This window comes from Sorex araneus, chromosome 2, assembly GCF_027595985.1.
Source record: "Sorex araneus isolate mSorAra2 chromosome 2, mSorAra2.pri, whole genome shotgun sequence".
NCBI lineage: Eukaryota > Metazoa > Chordata > Mammalia > Eulipotyphla > Soricidae > Sorex > Sorex araneus.
In genome coordinates, this window is record NC_073303.1 from 6,526,585 (window position 1) to 6,547,280 (window position 20,696).

The 20,696-nt window shown below is 47.7% G+C and overlaps 1 protein-coding gene across 1 annotated transcript in view; it reads right to left on the reverse strand.

Annotated features, from left to right (window-relative positions):
* Nucleotides 1-20,696, reverse strand: part of LOC101538233 (uncharacterized) — a 35,782-nt gene continuing 15,086 nt past the window's right edge. Inside the window, exons 6-9 of the mRNA XM_055129199.1 lie at nt 7,583-7,762; nt 5,710-6,187; nt 2,511-2,625; nt 1-1,292 (exon numbers count right to left, since the gene is read on the reverse strand). Of these exons, the coding sequence (XP_054985174.1) occupies nt 355-1,292; nt 2,511-2,625; nt 5,710-6,187; nt 7,583-7,762 (1,711 nt within the window). The 3' untranslated portion in view covers nt 1-354. The remainder of the gene's footprint in view (nt 1,293-2,510; nt 2,626-5,709; nt 6,188-7,582; nt 7,763-20,696) is intronic.

A 20,696-nucleotide genomic window follows, 5' to 3' on the forward strand; every position in this document is an offset into this window, starting at 1 on the left:
TAGATTTAAGAAATATTTGTTAGCAGCTGTGTGCAAGGCACGGGGAAGGCGGTAAAAATAGAACATGGTGAAGCTGACCGAGTGCAGAGGGCTCAGCATCAGCAAAACGGGGAGGGCTGCAGGGCCAGCTCAGGGTCTGGCGCCCAGGAGACATCAGCAGGCGCTGGCTGAGGGGACTGGCCAGTGTGGAAGCGCGGGCACCCCAGTGGGTCGGACCCTGTCTCTTCCATGCAGCCCCCACAAGCCTCCTCTCCGTGAGCCGCTTCCCCAGGAGTCACCTTCTTGCAGGTGACAGGTAATTCGGCTCACCCAGACTCTACTGGGAACAGACAGCAGGGGATGGACAGTGGTGAATTAGACCCCGGGCAGGGTTTCCGCGTCGGCAAGGGCTCCAGGGGGGCTTCCATTCAGTGAGGAACTAGCGCCCACTTCCACAGGTGAGACGGGAGTCACTGCGAGAATATTCCTTCTGCCATGGCTTCTCTGGTGCTGGACGAGGTACGAGGTCCGGGTGAAGGCCTCGCCGCAGGCCCCGCACTGATGGGGCTTCTCGCCCGTGTGGATTTTCTGGTGCTCCCGGAGGCTGCTGTCCTGCCTGAAGCTTCTCCCACAGACACTACACTTGTAGGTCACGGGCGCCTCCAGGGTGGTTCCCCACGGGCTTTCCCTCGTCCCCTGGCTCTGCCCTGCCTCGCCGGGCTTGGGCTTCTGGGCGTTTCTCTGCCCGTGGACGCGCTGGTGCCGGAGGAGATGGGAGTTGCGCCGGAAGGTTTTCCCGCACGCGCCGCAGCCGTACGGCCTCTCCCCGGTGTGGATGCGGTGATGCTCCAGCAGGCTGCAGCTCTGGCTGAACGTCTTCCCGCAGCTGCTGCACGCGTAGGGCCGCTCACCCGTGTGGGTCCGCTGGTGCTTGATGAGGTCGGAGCTGTGGCCGAAGGCCTTGCCGCACGCCCCGCACTCGTACGGCCTCTCCCCCGTGTGCACGCGCTGGTGGATGATGAGGGCCGAGCTGCCCACGAACGCTTTCCCGCAGTGCTCGCACTCGAACGGCTTCTCCCCCGAGTGGATCCTCCGGTGCTTGCTCAGGCCTGAGCTCTGGGCGAAACTCTTCCCGCACTCGCGACAGCAGTGCCTCCTGCTCCCTGGGGCGTTTCTCTGCCCCCTCTGGAGCCCGCGCCCTGGCTCCCCGGCCTCCGTGCAGGGAGCACCCTGGCCCGCTGCCCGCGCATCCTCCGGCTCTGGAACTTCCTCCTCCAGGGCCACGTCTCTGACCTCGGCCAGCGTCACGCCACCTGCAACACAGACGGCGACAACTGTCACTCACGTCCTGCCACAAGAGAGAGCTCGGCAATGTGCCCCAGGGAGGCAAGAGTCAGAGGCCTCCAGCAGCTGGGTGAGGGTTTGGGTGAACACACGAGGCTGGGGCTAGAGGGGGACCTCAGGGGTGCCGGGGAAGGGGCCCTGAGAAAGGAAACAGGGTGAGAGGCAGGAGGGCTCACACTGGGAGTGGAGGAAGTGGCGGGACGGAGGTGAGGACCGAGGACAGTGCTGGGGAGACGCGGAGAGACCAGGGCCGGCGGGCACCTGGGATTCCACACCAAAGGAGGGGCAGGAGGGGACACTGTTCAGGGTAAACAGGGTCTGCGAGGGGTTTCTGGAATATTCTGTAAGAAACAGGGACCATAGGACTCAGAAGCGGATCTCTCCAGTGACCGGGGCGGTCACTCTTCTCTGGCAGAGGTGGAGTCCCCAACACGCTGCCTTCAACCCTGGGACACGGGGGTTGGGGTCCCAGTGCCAGTAATGGGCTGTGGAACTCAGACTGCCGGGCCGTCCTGTGTCCCCGTACCCTCACGGGCCAGGCCCTGTTGTCCTCCCCGGGTCCCATGTAGCTCTCACACGCTTTCCAATTCCCGGAAGAGACCCCGCAGCTTCGCTCCTGTCAGGGTGGCTCAGGTGGGGACTCCGCATGTCCTGAGCCTGACCAGGAGCCAGACCTTCCTGGGGCTGCCCCTGCTTCAGCCCACTGAGCCGCACCGGAAGCTGGACACGTGCGAAAGCCAGTCGGAGAGGTAAGAAGTGGTCAGCCCCCGGGCAGACACGGGATGCCGTTAACCTCTCTACAACGACAAATCCCCCCGCAGGTGAGGGATCAAACCCAGGCAGGCCTGCCCTCCAGTGTGGGGCCTCTACTCTGGCCTCTAGGACAGCGACTGAATCCGGACATAATGGGACCGACAGCCTCCAAAGGCCCAGAAGGTTCTTAAACACAAAGGAAGCCAAGAACCTTCTGGAAAAGCAGCGTCCCTGGCTGGAGTGATAGCACTGCGGGTAGGGCATTTGCCTTGCATGTGGCCGACCTGAGTTCGATTTCCAGCATCCCATATGGTCCCCTGAGCACCACCAGGAGTAATTCCTGAGTGCAGAGCCAGGAGTAACCCCTGTGCATTGCCAGGTGTGACCCCAAAAAAGGAAAAAAGAAAAGGCTAATGAAAAGCAGCGTCCCTTACCTGGGGAGGCGAGACTGCCGTGCTTCTGTCTCTCCTCTTGGGCGTCCACCTGAGACGGCTCCTGCTGCCTCTGTCCAGGGGAGAGGGTCCAGGCCACGGCTTCCACTTTCAGCCCCTGAAAGGACAGTGACCAGACCTAGAGACTCTTGTGAAGGACCGAATTCCAGTGAGGAGTGAGAACAGCGATGGAGTCACTCTATAGGGCTCTGCAAACACAGCCCATGTGGTACTCTTGGGCCAACTCCACCCTGTCTTGTTTTTTTTTTGTGTGTGTGTGTGTGGGGGCCACACTCTGCAGTGCTCAGGAGTGCCCCCGGGTGGTGTTTAGAAGACTTCGGTGCCTGGATCTGAACTGGAATCAGCAGCATGCAAGGCAAGTACCTTAACCACTATACTATCTCTCTGGCCCTTCACCCCATCTCTTAGACAACCTCTTTCTGAACCAGCAGCCAGAGGCAGAAATAAAGGTTATATCAGGATAAGTATTTTCATGCAACTATACGGTGTAGAAAGAAAGGATATGGAAAATAAAGGTGAGCACAGCGAAAGGAATGGAGCCCACCCAGAACTTCACAGATAGCTGCTCCTGGGGCATACCAGACTCATGGGCTCATTTACGGCAACAGTGATCAAGGTAAAACAAAATTTAGGATGAAGGTAAGAAAAATCAGAAAAGAAAATGAACATCAAGAACTGGGTAGAAAACTAAAATCTAGGCGCCAGAGAGATAGTATAGAGGGTAAGGTGTTTGCCTTGCATGCAGCCAGCCAGGTTTGATCGCTGGAGCCCCCCAAGGTCCCCCAAGCACTGTCAGGAGTGATTCCTGAGTGCAGAGACAGGAGGAACCCCCGAGCATCACAAACAAAACAAGAAAACTAAATCTAGTCTAATACAGATTGCTGTGATTAAATAATTAGTTTTGATAGAAGGACATGTTTTGTGGGTCCCCTCAAGTAAGTTCCTCAGGGGCAGAGACTTTATTTCCCTACTAATAGGAGATTCAGGGAAACTTGAAAAATGAAACTAGGGCCAGAGAAATAGCATGAAAGGGGTTAAAGCTCTTGCCTTGCATGATGCTGACCCAGTTCAATCCTGGCACCTCACAGGATCCACCAGCACTGCCAGGGGTGACCCCTGAGCACTGTAATTCGTGGCCCAAATCACAACCCCCTACTTCACAAAATGAAATGGAACCAAAGCTTTGGTCTGTATTTGCTCACGTGCCCCTCTTCCAGATGACAACTGTGAGAAGGAGCTGACCAAGAGACAGGGCAGGGACAACGAGGGGTGCACAGACAGCCCCAGGCTAGGAAGCAAGCTGGGAGGGGCTCTGAAGAACAAATAACCTGGGCGAGAATGAGACATTTCCAATCCCAGTGGGAGGGATGTACCATAATAGTAAAAGGGCTGGCTGCAGAGCCCCCAGGGTCTCTGTCTCTCTCTGTCTCTGTCCCTCCTCTTTCCTCTCTCCCTCCCTCTCTTCATCTCTCCTATCTCCCTCTCTTTCTCTCCCTCTCTCCTCTCTCCCTCTCTCCTCTCTCCCTCTCTATGTTGGGGAGGAGGCTCCAGCTCACCTGGAACTACGGGGCTCCCCACCCCCTCCTGCATCTTTTCTGTCGGGCAAAGGCCCTGAACAGACTTTCTGACATCCATCGTCCCTCTCCTGTGGACTCGAAACTCCAAATTCCACTCATGAACTCCAGTGAGAACTGGATATAGAGCGCATTGTCTCAAATACACTGGACCCCCACCAGCTCCAAACTCTGCTTGCAGACACAAAACCACACACCAGGGGCAGGATCCTGGGTGACAGGGGGTCCTGAAGGCCACGGACACGAGCTTTTCATCCAATGACCCTGAATCTTGTCAGGGAAAGAATAGGGCCGGGGAGCCTGATTGGGTCCAAATGGCATTAGTGGCAGGCAGGGGGCTTTATGCTTCAGTTTTGAAAAACAGAAAAACCAGATGGCAGGGGATGTGGGAATGGGAGAGCACAGGCCTTGCGTGGGGAAGGCCCTGGGTAAATTCTGAGCCCTCCTGGCCCCAATGACAGGGTAGCTAGCAAAATTGAAGGGAAAAAAGTTAGCTAACAGATGAGGCCAGGTTTGGAACAGCATGGATTCTGGTTATGGAAAATCTGCTTTGATTCAAGAGAGAGAAAATAGAGAGAAATGAAAAATCTCATGTTCCTCAAGAAGAAGCAGACTTGATTTTGATTCTAACACTCTGGCTCTCACTATTTTACTATTCATTTATTTCTTTTTAGTGTTTGCGCCACACCTATGGTGTTCAAGGCCTACTTCTGGCGCTGAGCTCAGAGATCACTCATGCTGGTGCTCAGAAGACCATATGAGGTGTTGGGGATTGAACCGAGGTCAGTCACATACAAGGCAAGCGCCCTAACTGCTATGCTGTCTCTGCCTCCCCCAACCCCCAGGATTTTAGTAACAGATCTGAGGTTGAGAAGATGAACGCTCTTTACCGTGTAGGGCCCCTACACTCCGGCAGAGTGTGACCTTAGAGGCTATCCTGCTCCTTCTTGGCACTTCCTGCAGTCTGGAACCATGTGATTAATGTGCTGATCTGCCTCTCCCGGGGAGAAGGTTAAACTCCATGTGGCAATGACTCCCTCACACCCAAATTTTAGTTAACGTTGATTTATTATGTTCGGGCTTGGCGGAGAAAATTTTCCCGTGGCCTGAAACTCGCCCTGAAGAGAGTCAGCGGGCTCGGGCCGGGTTGAGGCGCTCGCCTTGCATCCCACCCACTGGTTCAAACCCCAGTACCACAGACCAACTCCGACCACACACCATGGGGCCCCCTGAGCACTGCACGGTGTGGTGGGACATGCAGATGTTCCCACATCATATTACAACCAGGAAGACACCGTTCAAGCTGCTCATCGCCCCTTGCAAACTAGAACCGGTTCTTGCGTCTGGGCCCGGGCTGTTCTGGGCCTCACTGGAGAATCCCCATCTCACAAACTGGCTGCGCGCTCTGTTAACCCTTTCAGCAGCGCCGCGTTCCTTCACACCCCGAGCATTTCCTTCCCGCGAGTCAAAATACTCTTTATTATGAGGAGGGGCCCAGGGTCCTCGCCTCACTGCCCAGGGCGTTCTGGGGACAGAAAGCGCCCGCGACCTTCCGGATCCTCAAGAGACCCGAGCCCGAGCCCCGCGAGCCCACCCGGCCCTGGCACCTGCGGCCTCGGCGCGTCCAGCTGCCCCTCCAGGGCCTCCAGCAGCCGCACCGCGTCCTCCCCGCTGGCCGGCTGCCGCGCCCGCACCCAGGCCTGCAGCTCGGCGGGCAGGATGGCGAGGAACTGCTCCAGCACCAGCAGCTCCAGCATCTGCTCCTTGCTGTGCACGTCGGGGCGCAGCCAGCGCCGGCAGAGCTCGCGGAGCCGCCCCAGCGCCTGGCGGGGCCCCCGGGCGTCGGGGTAGCGGAAGGCTCGGAAGCGCCGGCGGCAGTGCTCGGGGCCGGGCCCGGGGCAGCGGGGCGCGATGGCCGCCTCCAGGCCCGAGCCCTCCTCCGGCTCCACCTTCACGCGCAGGATGCCCGTGCCATCGTCTGCGGATCGGGCGCCCAGCGCGGTGCCCTCCTGGGGGTCTCTCGCCATCCTGGGACCCGGCCGTCCAGGGCTGTGCGCTGGCTGGGGGCTGTGTCTGTAGAAGCGCCTGAAAATGGAAACCGCTCTTAGGCAGTGCAATCGCGAGTGTGTAAGATCACCCCTGTGACGCCCAGGCGCAGCAGGAACGTGGACACACACACACACACACACACACACACACACACACACACACACACACCACTGAGGAGCCGTGTAAGAGTGTAAGATTACCCCTGTGACACCCAGGCTCAGCAGGAACGTGGACACACACACACACACATACACACCACTGAGGAGCCATGTAATAGTGTAAGATTACCCCTGTGACACTCAGGTTCAGCAGGAACGTGTACACACACACACACACACACATACACACCACTGAGGAGCCATGTAAGAGTGTAAGATTACCCCTGTGACACTCAGGCTCAGCAGGAACGTGGACACACACACACATACACACACACACACACACACACACCACTGAGGAGCCTGCAAGATCTCTAGGGCTGACAGAGGTGGGGTGGGGGGAGGGGGATGGGGAGGGGGGAGGGATACTGGGAACATTGGTGGAGGGGACTGGGCACTGGTGGAGGGATATAAACAAAATGCAAAACATGAAAGTTCACAAGTTTAAAACTGTAACTCATGGTGATTCACTAATAAAAAAATAAAAAATAAAAAAAATGCTGGAATAGAAAAAAAAAAAAGATCTCCAGGGCTGACCTGTGGTGGGAACCTTAGCTATTCAGACTACAAAAACCCCAGTCTTGGACTGGAACTCACCAAAATGACCCCAGATTCCTGTACTGACCTAGACCTTTGAACAGGAGGGAGCTAGCTTTGACTTCATGAGGAACAACAACAACAAAACTGTAGACCCTCAAGCCTCAGTTGCCCGGGTTTGCAGTCACCTGCTAGGCGACCTTGCTGAGTCGCTCACTACCCCTGTGCCTCAGTTCCCCATTTGGCACAGGCTATGTCTAGGGATGTGCTGAGCATAAGTAAGCACGTTTATAAAGTCTTTTCCGAAGTTCCTGGCTCATGGGAATTACTATACTTTTATGAAAATACATTTATACACATGGAGTCACTCACTAGCCTTTCTCTTTCTTTTTTCCTTTTGGGGCACACATGGCTGCACTCAGGACATCCTCCTGGCTCTGTGCTCAGGGGACACTGCAGGTGGGCTCAGGGGACCACAAGGGATTCTGGGGAATCACGCTGTGTTGGCTGTGTGAAAGGCAGGAACTGCACTATCTCCCCGGCTTCCCTGCTTTCGTCGTCCCTGTGTCCTGCCATGTAATCGCCTCAGTGAAAGGACAAATGCACGCAAAGCTCTTCCTCTAACGCCAGGCTTCTCTCAGCTCTGATGACTTTTGGGTGGGTCCAGTTCCATGTCAGGGGGGCACTGGTCCACTACTTGTCCATTACTGAGCAATTCAAAGCCTTTGGTACTGACCTTGTGTCCAGGCAGAGCACAAAGGCAATGGCTGCTGTTTTCAAGCCTTGTCTGTGGGTGCGACACAAGAATCCCCAGTGTGCAAATACCATGTGGCATGGGTCGTACACCCGGGCACCAGTGAGGACCCCTACTCGGGACCCTTGGACCCACCAGGTCTGGCGACAACCCTCACAGCCTCTCCCAGGGATTTCCCACCTCCGTCAGGGAGGGACTTGTACCCATTCACAGACAGACACGGGACGAAAAGGACGGCCGGGCAGGGGGAGGAGAGCCACCAAAGGGGACCTAAGCCACACTGGGATCTGAGAAACAAGCATGAGCCCCCGCTCACCCCGTACTCACAGTCTCCGAAACTAGCAAATCACCCAAGGCCGGGCGCGGGGCCACTTCCGGCCGCTCTAGCCGCCGCCCCGACACTCTATGGTTCACTGGCGCCCCGGCCACGCCCCCTTCGCCTGTATAGGCCGTCAAAGATGACGTTTGTAGGGTCGCTGAGGGCAGGAGGGGAAGGGGGGCACCTGTCTTGGTCTGCAGTTTGTTACACTTACTACTAGACTGATGAAAGGAATTTTAATTATATTTTCTAGTAAAGTCATATAATAGTGGGAACCAGAGAAAGGAAGTGTCAGAGAGTACCGGTTGACATGAAGAATATTCCTGTACGCATCTTAATATATTTTGATTTAAACTTTAGAGCTGATTGTATTATCTAATTAAAACAATTATGAAAATATGGTTATATTAAGGAGAAAGCTGAATTGTTTACAGCTTTCTAAAATAATGATTAGTGAGTTGAGCAAAGTTGTAGAGTTCATATAAATTTTTACTCACAATTGCATTTCTCATGATTAATACAGGTAAGAAAATGTATGTAGTTTTTTAAAAAACAGCAATTAGAGAAGCAGATAAATACACAAGATATTTGAATAGAAACATACTAAGCATTTAAAAACATTAAGACTAGATTATGGAGACACATCACATGTCTATGTGTAGAAACCCAAATCTTAAATATGTTCTTACTTCCTGTGTTAATATACAAATTAAGTGAGAAACCTTTTAGTATCCAAAAAAAATCTCACAGAACTTAAAAAGCTGATTCTAAATTTATATGAAATAAATTTATCTGGAATAATAAAAGTGAGGTAGATCCAAGTAATATTTTGAACAATATTTGAGCCTTCTAGCAGGGTTATTATATGAATAACATTTAAGACATATTAGGGGTTGGAGAGATAGCACAGCGGGTAGGGCTTTTGCCTTGCACGTGGCTGACCAAGGTTGAATTTCTAGCATCCCATATGGTCCCCTGAGCATCCGCCAGGAGTGATTCCTGAGTGCATGAGCCAGGAGTAACCCTTGTGCATCGCTGGGTGTGACCCAAAAAACAAACAAAAAAAGACATCATATTATTGGCAGAATTGCAGACAAATAGGTAAATGGAGCAGAATATTGGAGGACAGAAGTGTGCATACGTGAATCTTTGATATCAGACAGATGTTGCATTAGAAATCTGGAGGAAGAAGGGGCTGCTTGACAAATAATCACTGTGGCGACTGGATATCCAAATGGAAAAATAAAATGAAATTAAAAAATCAATTCGACCTTATTAACAGTATATAAAACGACACCAGAACTAGTGGGAAAACAGGAAAAGGAGCAGGAGAAGATATTTATAATAAATAAACTAAACATATGATAAACATGTATCTTAAAAGAGAAAAAATATTCATGTAAACAGGAAAAAGTGGCAAAAAATACACACAGAGACGTCATATAGAAGCAGTCTTTTTTTTTTTTTGCTTTTTGGGTCACACCCAGCGATGCTCAGGGGTTACTCCTGGCTTTGCACTCAGGAACTACTCCTGGCGGTGCTTGGGGGACCATATGGGATGCCGGGGATCGAACCCGGGTCGGCCACGTGAAAGGCAAACGCCCTACCCGCTGTGCTATCGCTCCGGCCCCTATAGAAGCAGTCTTAAATAACCAACAAATATAATCATTAATAATCACTTGTAATCTAAGAAAGGCCAGTCTTATACACTTATAATTTTTAAGTTGAGATAGCAGCTTACAGTTGGATCAAGATAGTTGTCCTGCATCTATCCTGCATCTTATACTTGTCCTATATCTACCCCATCCCTCCTCCAGTGTGTCGCTAACCCATTACCATCTTCCCATGGCTCCACCTCCAAGCCTCCTAGCTTTCTCACTTCACAGTTCTGTTGATTATGTCTCAGATTTATTTACATTGGGATTGTCGGATCCCTTTCTTTATACTTTGTATATGAACAAAATCATCTGGCATTTGTCATTTACTTTCTCACTTCCCTTGGCAAGACACCTTCCAAAGACAGCCAATTTTGGGAAAAAAAGCCAACTTTCATCTTTTCTCATGGCTGAGTAGTTTATATAAACTGTTTTTTTTAATCCAGCCATCCATCGTTGGGCACTTCGGTTACTTCCAGATCTTTGCTCTAGTAAATAATATTGTGTTTCGCATAGATGTGCAAATTTCCTTTTGAAAAATGCTTTGTGTTTTTTTAATTAAATTTTTTTTTATTGAATCACCATGTGGAAAGTTACAAAGCTTTCAGGCTTAAGTGTCAGTTACACAATGCTCAAACACCTATCCCTTCACCAGTGCACATATTCCACCACCAAGAAAAAAATGTTTTGTGTTTTTGGAATAGATGCCCTGGAGTGGAATTTCTGAGTCAAATGGAAGTTCTATTCATCATCTTTTGAGAAGTCTGCAAACAGGTTTCCAAAGAAGCTGAACCAGGCAAAAGTAGATAAGTGGTTAAAAAAAAGCACAACAATTTAAAGAGATTTCATACCCACACCTCAGTAATAACATGTGTGAAACTCAACTCTCATACACAAATGTGAGCATAACTTATTTTGCTTATCTTGAAAGAAGAGATGACGATATTATACACATAAATGCAGCAAATTCATCCCCTCACGATAAGATCCCAGGTTGAGGACTCAATATTCTTTTCTGTAGCCAGTAATTTGAGCTTTCAATAGTACCATTTCACCTTTGATAAGTCAATGCTCTTGGGCTTAAGGATACCCTTCCTTTCTATCACATCTGCCCCATTCATGATTCTTTTGTGCTAATTTTGGGGTGGTCAACTGTTATTGGTAGATAATTTCTAGTTCAGTTTGTGCATTGCCTCTTCCCCAATGAATATTTTGTGATGGCTTTAAAATATCTACTGCAAAGATTTTCTGGTTCTGTGCTTAGAGGAGCATTTCTTTCGGACGGGGAGTGATGCAGGTGAGGCGGAAGCAGTGGTGGTGAGGCTCTGTGTTCGTTCACAATTCCCCGGTTCTTAATATTTTCAGAATAAAAATATTAAATAATAAAAATGCTCAGAGTTGAAAAGTAGCAAAGTTTATTGGAAAGTAAGAAGAGCAAAGAAAAGGAGGTCCCCAAGTGGGGAGGAACTTAGTATAGGGCTAAGTTAACTGTGGCTCTTTTTTGTGAGTTTTTATAGGGAAACGGGGTCTTTGTGTTACAGAGAATGCAGGGACTACATTCTGACACTCTGACTACAGCGTGGTCTGGCTGGTTTGTCTTCCTGGCCATCTGCCTCAGGTATTTTCCATTAACTTAGACTCCCAGTGACCCTAAGCTCTGGGGCAGGATTTTATGATTGATGTCGGTGGGCCCCACGGATGGCTTATGTGAAGCAGGGAGGAGAAAGATGGTCGAAGTTTATTGCCATAATGTGTGTGTGGGGGGGTCTTTCCTAACCCACCTACCTGCCTGCATCATGAACAAGTGTTAACTCCCTGTTTATGAGGAAAAAGTCCAGGAATTTTCAGAAAACCAAAAATGTAGGATGGGCCAGCCAACAGCGGGGCTGCTCACAGAGGCTGGCAAGGGTAAACTGAGGCTTCCTCTTTCAGGATCGTGAAGGCCAGAGTCGAGTGGACAGAGGCTGAGGGGAAAAAATAAGTCACCACCACAACAAAACCTTGGTTTTCTCTCGCCCTCTACCCTTCTCTCTTTTGTGGCGTCAAAAAGACGAGGGGGAAGAGGTCGGACGCAGGAGATCAAGGACGATGAGATGCCAGGCGCCACGAAGACTCTTCCGCCCTCGCGCTGAGCGTATATCCAACTCCCAGGGGGCGGGAATCCCCTCTGATGGCTCCACCTCGCCCCCAACGGGGCTGGATTTGGGACTCCGAGCCCAGAAACGGGGCATCACCAAGACGCGAAGCTTGCGCGGCTCCTAGAGGGGCCGGGACAGGCCGCTGAGCCTCCCCGACGGACGCACTTCCGGTCTGACGCACTTCCTGTCGGACGCACTTCCGGCCTGGAGGCTTCCCCCGTTGGCTGCCGCTTCTCCGCCGGGAGCTGACGCGATCCTGGGCCCCGTAGCTGAGTAGCAGCTCTTGAGCGCGACCCGCCGGGCTCGCGAGAGATCAGTTTGAGTCTCAGAGTTGGCAGGGAAGGGACGTCGGTGCCTCCCTCCTCGCGGTGGCCGAACGCAGTGGCCTGAAGTGTTCACGGAGGAGGTGGAGGAGCCCGGCTTTGCTGGCTCCGGAGATAGGCGTCTCGTTCAGGGTCCAAAGACGAACCCTTTTTATTCCCATCGTTTCCATGTCGCATCTGTTGTTTTCTTTAGATGTATTAAAAATCGCCTGCAGGTAGCATGGCTTGTCACTTGTAAAAAATTCCATGTATACGTCTCTAAAAATTAGGGACATTTACACAGTCATAATCACGAAACCACTGAGAGTGGTAGAAACATTCCTTGCTATCACTTAACAGTTTATATGCGTTTTGCTTTTGGTTTGTACCAACTAGAATTTAAATTCTAGTTATTTAGAATTTAGAATTTAGTTAAATTCTAGTATCATCTCTCGAGCCTGCTAGGAATGATTCCTGAGTGCTGAGCCAGGAATAATCCCAGAGCACCTCTGAGTGTGACTCAAAAAACAAACAAACAAACAAACAAACAAACAAAAGTAACAAAAATAAAACCCATAAATTAAAATATATATATATATATATATATGATCAGGAGAGATATCAGACTGACTGACACATATAGGAGAATGGTAAATAAATTATTAGCACAAATGACAGCATAGTATTCATATTCTTATACTGGAATTTCCCCTTCATTACTGTTCTACTTCTGTTAACATATAATATTTTGTCATCAGGTATATTCTGATGAGACTGAAGTCAGAGGGAATTCGAAATCACCCTGAGCTGGAGTAATAAGCTTTCTAAGGTTATCCCAGGATGGTTTCAATAAGAGTATGAAGGTAGAGGAAGATTTTTTTCTGAGACCAAGAAACATACGTTCAAGGTAGTTTCATTAGTGGCCAGGAGGCTGCTGACAACTTTTTGGCACTTTTGTTATCAGATTTCTGGTCCCTGAGAAGCCCTGAGTGGCGAAGCCCTAGGAACTGCCACAATGGTTACAGCCAGAGACCCACACCAAGGAACAAATCTTGGAGGTGCTGGTGCTGGAGCAATTCCTGACCATCCTGTCCCATTAACTGCAGGCCTGGGTGTGGGAGCGTCACCCAGAGAGTGGGGGAAAGGCGATGGCTGTGGTTGAAGATCTGGAGCGAGAGCTGAATGAGAAAGAGAACAAGGTGAGTGGGAGGATAGCACTAGCCCACTGAGTACTAAATGAAGGCTATAGCCACCAGCCTTCATTTTCTCACTGCATAGCAGACGCGGCCCAAATCTTAAAGCCAGACTAATCCCGGAAGCCTAGACTGAGCCTGGAGATCCCCTTCCAGGATGACTCACTCCCAGGGTTGTTGTTAGCGGGCCTCAGTGCTGCTTACTGGCGTGAGGTCTTGCGAGGTCTTAGTTCTTTGGCTTCAAAATTTCTGCCTGGGACTCATTGTGAGTTCTTTAACTTTTCCAAGCTTCTTCCTCTGGCTTCTCCAAGAGAAAGTACAGAAAGAATGATGGAGTCACAGTGCTTTTCATGACTATCAGAAGTTATCTATCCTTACTTCTGACCCACATTCTGTTTAGGAGAAAGGAACTGTTCAGGGTTGGAGAGAGAGTATAAAATGTGTTGCATGTGTCCAAACCTGCTTCAAATCCCTGTGCCATGTATGATTTCCCCAAACACTGTCAGGGGTTACTCTTGAACATGAAATAGCCCCTGAGCATCCATGTGGCCAAAACAACTTCCCAATGTTTGGTCCATTTCCATTCTAGGTGGTGAAAGTGAAAACCTAAAGTTGGCAGCAACACAAGAAGTTTTAAAAGAAATGGAGCACTTTGGAAAAAACAGACTCCAAAGAGATGTTCTAGATTCTCAGTCCAGAGAAACTTGTAAAGGGGAGAGTAGAGTAGAAAAGCTGAGAAGATGCAGTCCTGGAGAGCAATGTCACCAGAGCAGTGCATATGTGGGAAAAGCTTTACTCAGAGTTCACTCCTCAGCAGCGAAGACTCCACACTGGGAGGAGCCATATGAATGTGAGGAATGTGGGAAGACCTTCAGCCAGAGATCGGGTTTGACTGATAACTGGAGAGATACAGTGGAGCCACACTGGAGAGAAACCCTCTGACTGTAAGGGGTGTGGGAAAGCCTTCAGTGCCAGCAGTGCTGTCATTAGACAAAGAAGAATCCACACTACAGAGAAACCTTACAAATGTGAAGAGTATGGGAAAGCCTTCCACCTGCACTCGTACCTTATTCAGCACCAGAGGACACACACTGGAGAGAAGGGCTATTTCTGTCACTCTGTCATGAGTGTGGGAAAGCCTTCAGTCAGAATACAGGAATCTTCCAGAACCTCTGGATCCACACTGGGAAGAAGCTCAATGAAGTGTGGTCAGTGCAGTATAAGTTTCAGTAGGCAAATACTCTTCATCAAGCATCTGAGAAGCCACCCTGGACAGAGACTGTATGTGTGTGACTAGTGTGGGAAAACCTTCAGTCATCATTACAACCTCATTAGGCATTTTCAAACCCATACTGTGGCCACACTGGACTAATTCCATGGATACCCCCTGCCAAGAAAGCTAAGTGGGACCATCTTGGAAAATAAGATTTCCAAGTAGCTTACTTTGCTCTTACCTAAGTTTTTTGCTTTGGAATGAATTAGCTTGTCTATACACCAGATTTTGGCCCCCAGGAGAGTTGAGATGGGTAGTTGCTCAGTTGCCTCAGTCTACCTCCTTTGGCTCATTTTCTAATGATTTCCCTTGAAAGGCACAAATCTTAATGGGAAATAAATTGGTATGAAGGGGCTATTCTTGAATAATACCGAGTATTGAACAGCTCTACCAGGCTAGTAGCTGACTATGCTTTTTTTTTTTTCCAAGTTGGGGTAAGTTCAAAGGAAATATTAGAATGAGGGATTATTTTTTCTGTAAAAACTGCATGTAAAAACAGTTCATCTTTGGGGGACCAAGAATCATTCACGTGTTCATAGGAAATCATATCTTTGAATATGATGATCTCAGGTTCTTCATCGGAAGGGGTGGCACACTCATTAGTTCAGAGTATGGCCATGATGTAAACCTGAAGTCCTTTTTCTTTTTTTTGCTTTTTGGGTCACACCCAGTGATGCTCAGGGGTTAGTCCTGGCTCTGCACTCAGGAATTACTCCTGGCAGTACTTAGGGGCCGGGGATTGAACCCGGGTCGGCCGCGTGCAAGGCAAACGCCCTACCCGCTGTGCTATCGCTTCGGCCCCAAGCCTGAAGTCTTAATTTGCTAAACAGGTTTAGAAATCTCTGGCCCGCGTGTGTAGATTTTTTTGCCCTCAAGTTCTAAATTTGCAGTGCAGGCCTACACTAATTATATTAAAAGGTTTCCATTGCATGTGCTAGTCTGAGTAAGACAGGGTCTTGCCACGTACCTCTTGTGCGTAGCCTTTTCTGTAAGCATTATTCCTCTGCACTGCCTTTAAATGGGATAGTTCAGTTTTGAACTGCTGAGGTTCTAAGGAGAAAAGAAGCCTCTGATCATAGTAGCTGCTTCACTGGGGAGACCAGCATGCTTGGGCCCTTCACTGTTGGATTAAACACATCAGACCACACAGGTTCAAATCATGCCTCTCCATATGTGAGCGCTGAAACTTCAGGCATCTACTTTAAATGTCCTTTCCCTATATAGTGGTGCCATTCTCATAGGGTAAGGTTAAATTAATTCAGACTTTAAGGGACTGAAAACTTATTTCTTAATAAGTGTGCAGTTATTGGGCCAGAGCAAAAGTACAGTGGATAGGGTGTTTGCCTTGCACGCGGATTACCTGGGTTCGATCCCTGGCATCATCCCATATGGTACCCTGAACACTGCCAGGAGTAATTCCTGAGCCCAGAGCCCAGAGTAAGCCCTGAGAATCACTGGGTGTGGTACCCCACTCCCCATCCCCTAAGAAGAATACCATTTAATGATGGTATGTGGAATTTTAAGTACGAAGTTCAAATTGAATAGGGTATTAAACCTCTGCTGATTTTTTCATTACATTTTTCTCAAAGTCTAAATGGGAATTTTCAGAGAGGAAATAAAGTTCTGCCAAAGAACAACAATTAAAAATATATTGCCTTGCACGCGGCCGACTCGGGTTCGATTCCCAGTACCCCATATGGTCCCCTGAGCACCGCCAGGAGTAATTCCTAAGTGCAGAGCCAGGAATAACCCTTGCGCATCGCCAGGTGTGACCCAAAAAGAAAAAAACCCAAAATAAATAAATTATATATTGCGATAAAGGCTGGAGAGATAGTTCAGTTGAGTAAGGAACTTGCCTTTCATGTGGCTGATCCTGGTTCAACTCCTGGCATCTCATATGGTCCCCCCGAACCCTGCCAGGAGTGATCCTAGAGCTGAGTGCCAGGAATAAGACCTGAGCATTGTTTGGTATGGTCCAAAAACCAAAGGGAGACAAAACAAAATATATTAAATCTTTATTTTCTTTCTTTTACCTTGAACTTCCAGTCTACTTCTGGTTCATAGTAGTTCACATCATTTACATCATTCATTGTTTTCAAGTATTTCTCCTTGTTAGCTTAGCTATCTCAACGATTTTGAATCTAAATACATCTATTTATCTCCACAGATTTAACATGGAGTTAAGGTCAACTCAACTGCTACCTTTTCTTTTGCATAATTCTGTTGGTATTCAGTTTTCTTAACTTCTGACTTCTGCCACCAATTCTTAATCACAATAGGTCACAGCTTTCATTTCAGTATTCAAAGGTATTGCTTATCTCCATGTTTTTTTTTTTTAATATCCTCTCCTCAATATTCCTGTCTGGCCAGTCTCAGCTACACTCAGAGCTGATGTAGTTCTGCTCCAAAGTTGAAGTCTTCAGCCTCTTCACACCTACATTCTGTCTAGATCATCCTTACCTCACTGTCTCAACTTTTGCCAAAGGATACAGTACCATTTTATGCTTAACTATAAAACTTCCTACATTTAAGAAAAATGGCATTATTCAGAAAAAAATTACCAAAACCAAAGGGAGAGGATTTCTTTGTTAATAGAAAGCAATTCAACAAAATGACTTTCATATGCATGACACCAAAGTTAGATATTAAAAAAGTATTGCTGGAGTTCAGATATTTTCAACATTGTTCAGGTATTTTCAACATTGTTATAATGATCTTGAAATTATGTATGATTAAAACACTACCTGTTTCATTTCATTACAAATATCAGCTTTGCTGGGCTGGACGGATAGCACAGCGGGTGGGGGGGGGGGGCGTTCGCCTTGCACGTGGCCGACCCAGGTTTGATTCCTCCACCTCTCTCGGAGAGCCCGGCAAGCTACCGAGAGTATCTCGCCCCCATGGCAGTGCCTGGCAAGCTACCTGTGGCGTATTCAATATGCCAAAAACAATAACAACAAGTCTCACATGGAGACATTACTGGTGCCTGCTCGAGCAAATCGATGAGCAACGGGATGACAGTGACAATGACAGTGACCAGCTTTGCTTAGGGAGGGTACAATCTGATGTGCAATTGTGATGTGTCTTCTTAAAATCTGCATTATGTCCATTTTATCTGCCTTAATCTTAATCTTAGCATGGTGCTCCAGGTAGAAATGTGCAACATTTCGGGGCTGGAGTGATAGCACAGCGGGTAGGGCGTTTGCCTTGCACGCAGCCAACCCAGGTTCGAATCCCAGCATCCCATATGGTCCCCTGAGCACTGCCAGGAGTAACCCCTGTGCATTGCCGGGTGTGACCCAAAAAGCAAAAAAAAAAAAAGAAATGTGCAACATTTCTCTGAAAATCCATGAGTTCTAGAGAGGCACCTGGGTTACAAGCTCTGTATAGCTGCCATGCATTGTTCATGGCTGTATCAATCATGCAGTTCACCAATGTTAAATACCACTTCTTGCTTCTTATCCTCACTCTATATTTGGAAATGATTTGCTCCATTTTAGTGATACCTTCTCTGCATTCATTATACAATCTCACTAACAATAGTTGATTTATCTGAGGGATCTCATCACTGTAGGCATAACAACTTAGTTCATTCATTGGTTCTATGCCAACAGCATTGGCGCAAAGGCTGATAATTCCATACCCAATAATTGACAGAAATTTATTTTGTTTTCTTCTATTTGGAAATCAAAAGATCCTCTTTTCATATGTTCCTCATTCTTTTTTTTTTTCTTTTTGGGTCACACCTGGCGATGCACAGGGGTTACTCCTGGCTTTGCACTCAGGAATTACTCCTGGCGGAGCTCAGGGGACCGTATGGGATGCTGGGATTTGAACCCGGGTTGGCCGCATGCAAGGCAAACGCCCTACCCGCTATGCTATCGCTCCAGCCCCCATATGTTCCTCATTCTTAAGGGAACATTTTTTCATTCTGTTCTCCTGAATTATTTCTGTTGCCCTCACCCCTTTCTACTTCAAGGCTGAGACCAATTTGACACTTGCAAAGGAGCTATCAAAGCATAGATGACAGGGAAATCAACCTCTTTCTAAAAGAACATCAGCAAAATTCATCATGAGATTTCCACCTAAACCAAAACCTTATCTGCTATAATCGTTGTTTCTTGATAGGGTTCAAACCAAACCAGATAACCCTGTGTAGTAGTACCACCAAATTTTATAGAAAATTTGAATAATTTCACACTCAGAAATTGATCACTATCAAAGCATTCACACATTGTCTTATCAAAATAATACTCTTCTAGGGGAGGATACAGGAGGAAATTTTTACTTATTTGTTTTATGAGAGGCCTCACTTTTGTAAGCTTATCTTTTTGGTCTAGTTGAGTAATATCTGTAAAATGCAGGTAAGAGAAAATCAATTCAAATATGCCCCTCCTGATAGCTATCTCCAACCTGATTCTTCCTGGTATCAGAAACTTCCCAATACATTGCCCTTTTGGGATGCCTCAAAATTCCACTGAAAAGCGAGGCACCAAACACACACCTTATTTCTTGAGCTGTGACTTCCAAGTTGACATTTTTCAGAGAAGAAATTTATTATTTGTTTCACTGACAATCAATCTGAATATTTCATCAGTGAAAAAATAATTCAAGAACTCTACAAGATTCAACTTTTCACTCTTGAGATTCAAAAGTCCGGAATCCAAAGCTGACCAGTTTGGGAAGCTGGGCTTAATGTCTCTGTTGGTCCTCTTCTTTGCTGGAACATGTGACATCTTTAGCATTTTTTTTTTTTTTGAGCAAGCTGGGTCTCAGTCTCATTATGTTCTCCCACATCTGAGTCACCAAAAAGGCAAGACCTTGGGGCAGTTCACTCATTTGGGCTTTGTCCCTTTTTCTCCTTTTTCTGGTAATGTCTCCTGCAGCATATTCCAATGATGAGATGTGCATATGGGCTCATGAGTCACCCTGGTGATGGTCGTTTAGGTTGTTCAAATGTGCCACTGTCCTTTTAGGAGACAGTACTACTACAAGGGACCTGAGATGCATGAGCTCTGAGAAAGGAAAAGAACATTTGTGATGGAAATTTGCAATTTTATTAGTACACAATAAATCCACTAACACATGATTCTTTTAAGGATTATTTTAGCTTTCCATGGGAGGGAAGACCTATGGCTAGAACTAACATTTCTGCCTTCTTCCCACATCACTCATCTGTTGTGATTTTACTGTTGAATCTAAGAGATTCAAGGCCTCTTTAGTTCTTCACTCATGTGGCAGACATAGCGGAGTGAAACAAAACAGAAAATAAGTATTACCCTTGAATCCATTTTTATGGATTTTACAAAAAAGTTAGTTATCAAATGAAAAGTGCTATTTCATAGCTGGGGGCAAGTTCAGTGGTAGAACAGATGCTTTAAAAATGTGAGACCCTGGGATTTATTCGGGCACTTTCCCCTCCAAAATGTATTATGTTATAGATTCCTCTTTTGGGGTGTTAGATAGTCTAGTGGATAAGGCACTTGCCTTGCATATGGCTGACCCAGGTTTGATCCCTGGCATCCTAGATGGTTCCTGAGCCCCACCAGGAACTGTGCACCATCAGGTTTGGCCTCCCTACCCCCACAAAAAAATAAACAAGAGATACCTCCCTTTTAATTTTAGAAACTTGCATTTCATTGCATACCGTCCTTTAGACAGAGTTATGAAGATGCATGTTATATAAGAATGTGTGTAAACTCAAATACACTTATTTGAATTTAACTTGAAATACTCATGCTATTGATATGTGGTAAGACAAGCAAATGTGAATAAAACGGGAAGAAAAAGGACAGGGGAACAAAAGCAACCTGTGCTGGCGTGGATGCGGGGGAAAAAGGGACTCTCTTTCACTATTGGTGACAATGCCGACTGGTCTAGCCTTTCTTGACAACAATGTGGACATTCTTCCAAAAACTAGAAACTGAACTTCCATATAACCCTGTAATGCCATTTCTGGGACCATATCAAAAGGGTGCAAAAAAGCACAGTAGAAATAACACCTGCATCTGTATGTTCATTGCAGTACTGTTCACAATAGCGAGAATTTGGGAACAATCCAAGTGCCCAAGGACAGACGACTGGCTCAAGAAACTTTGGTACATCTGCACAATGGAATACTATGCAGATGTTAGGAGAGATGAAGTCATGAAATTTACTTATAAGTGGATAGACATGGAGAGTATCATGCTAAGTGAAATGAGTCAGGAAGAGAGG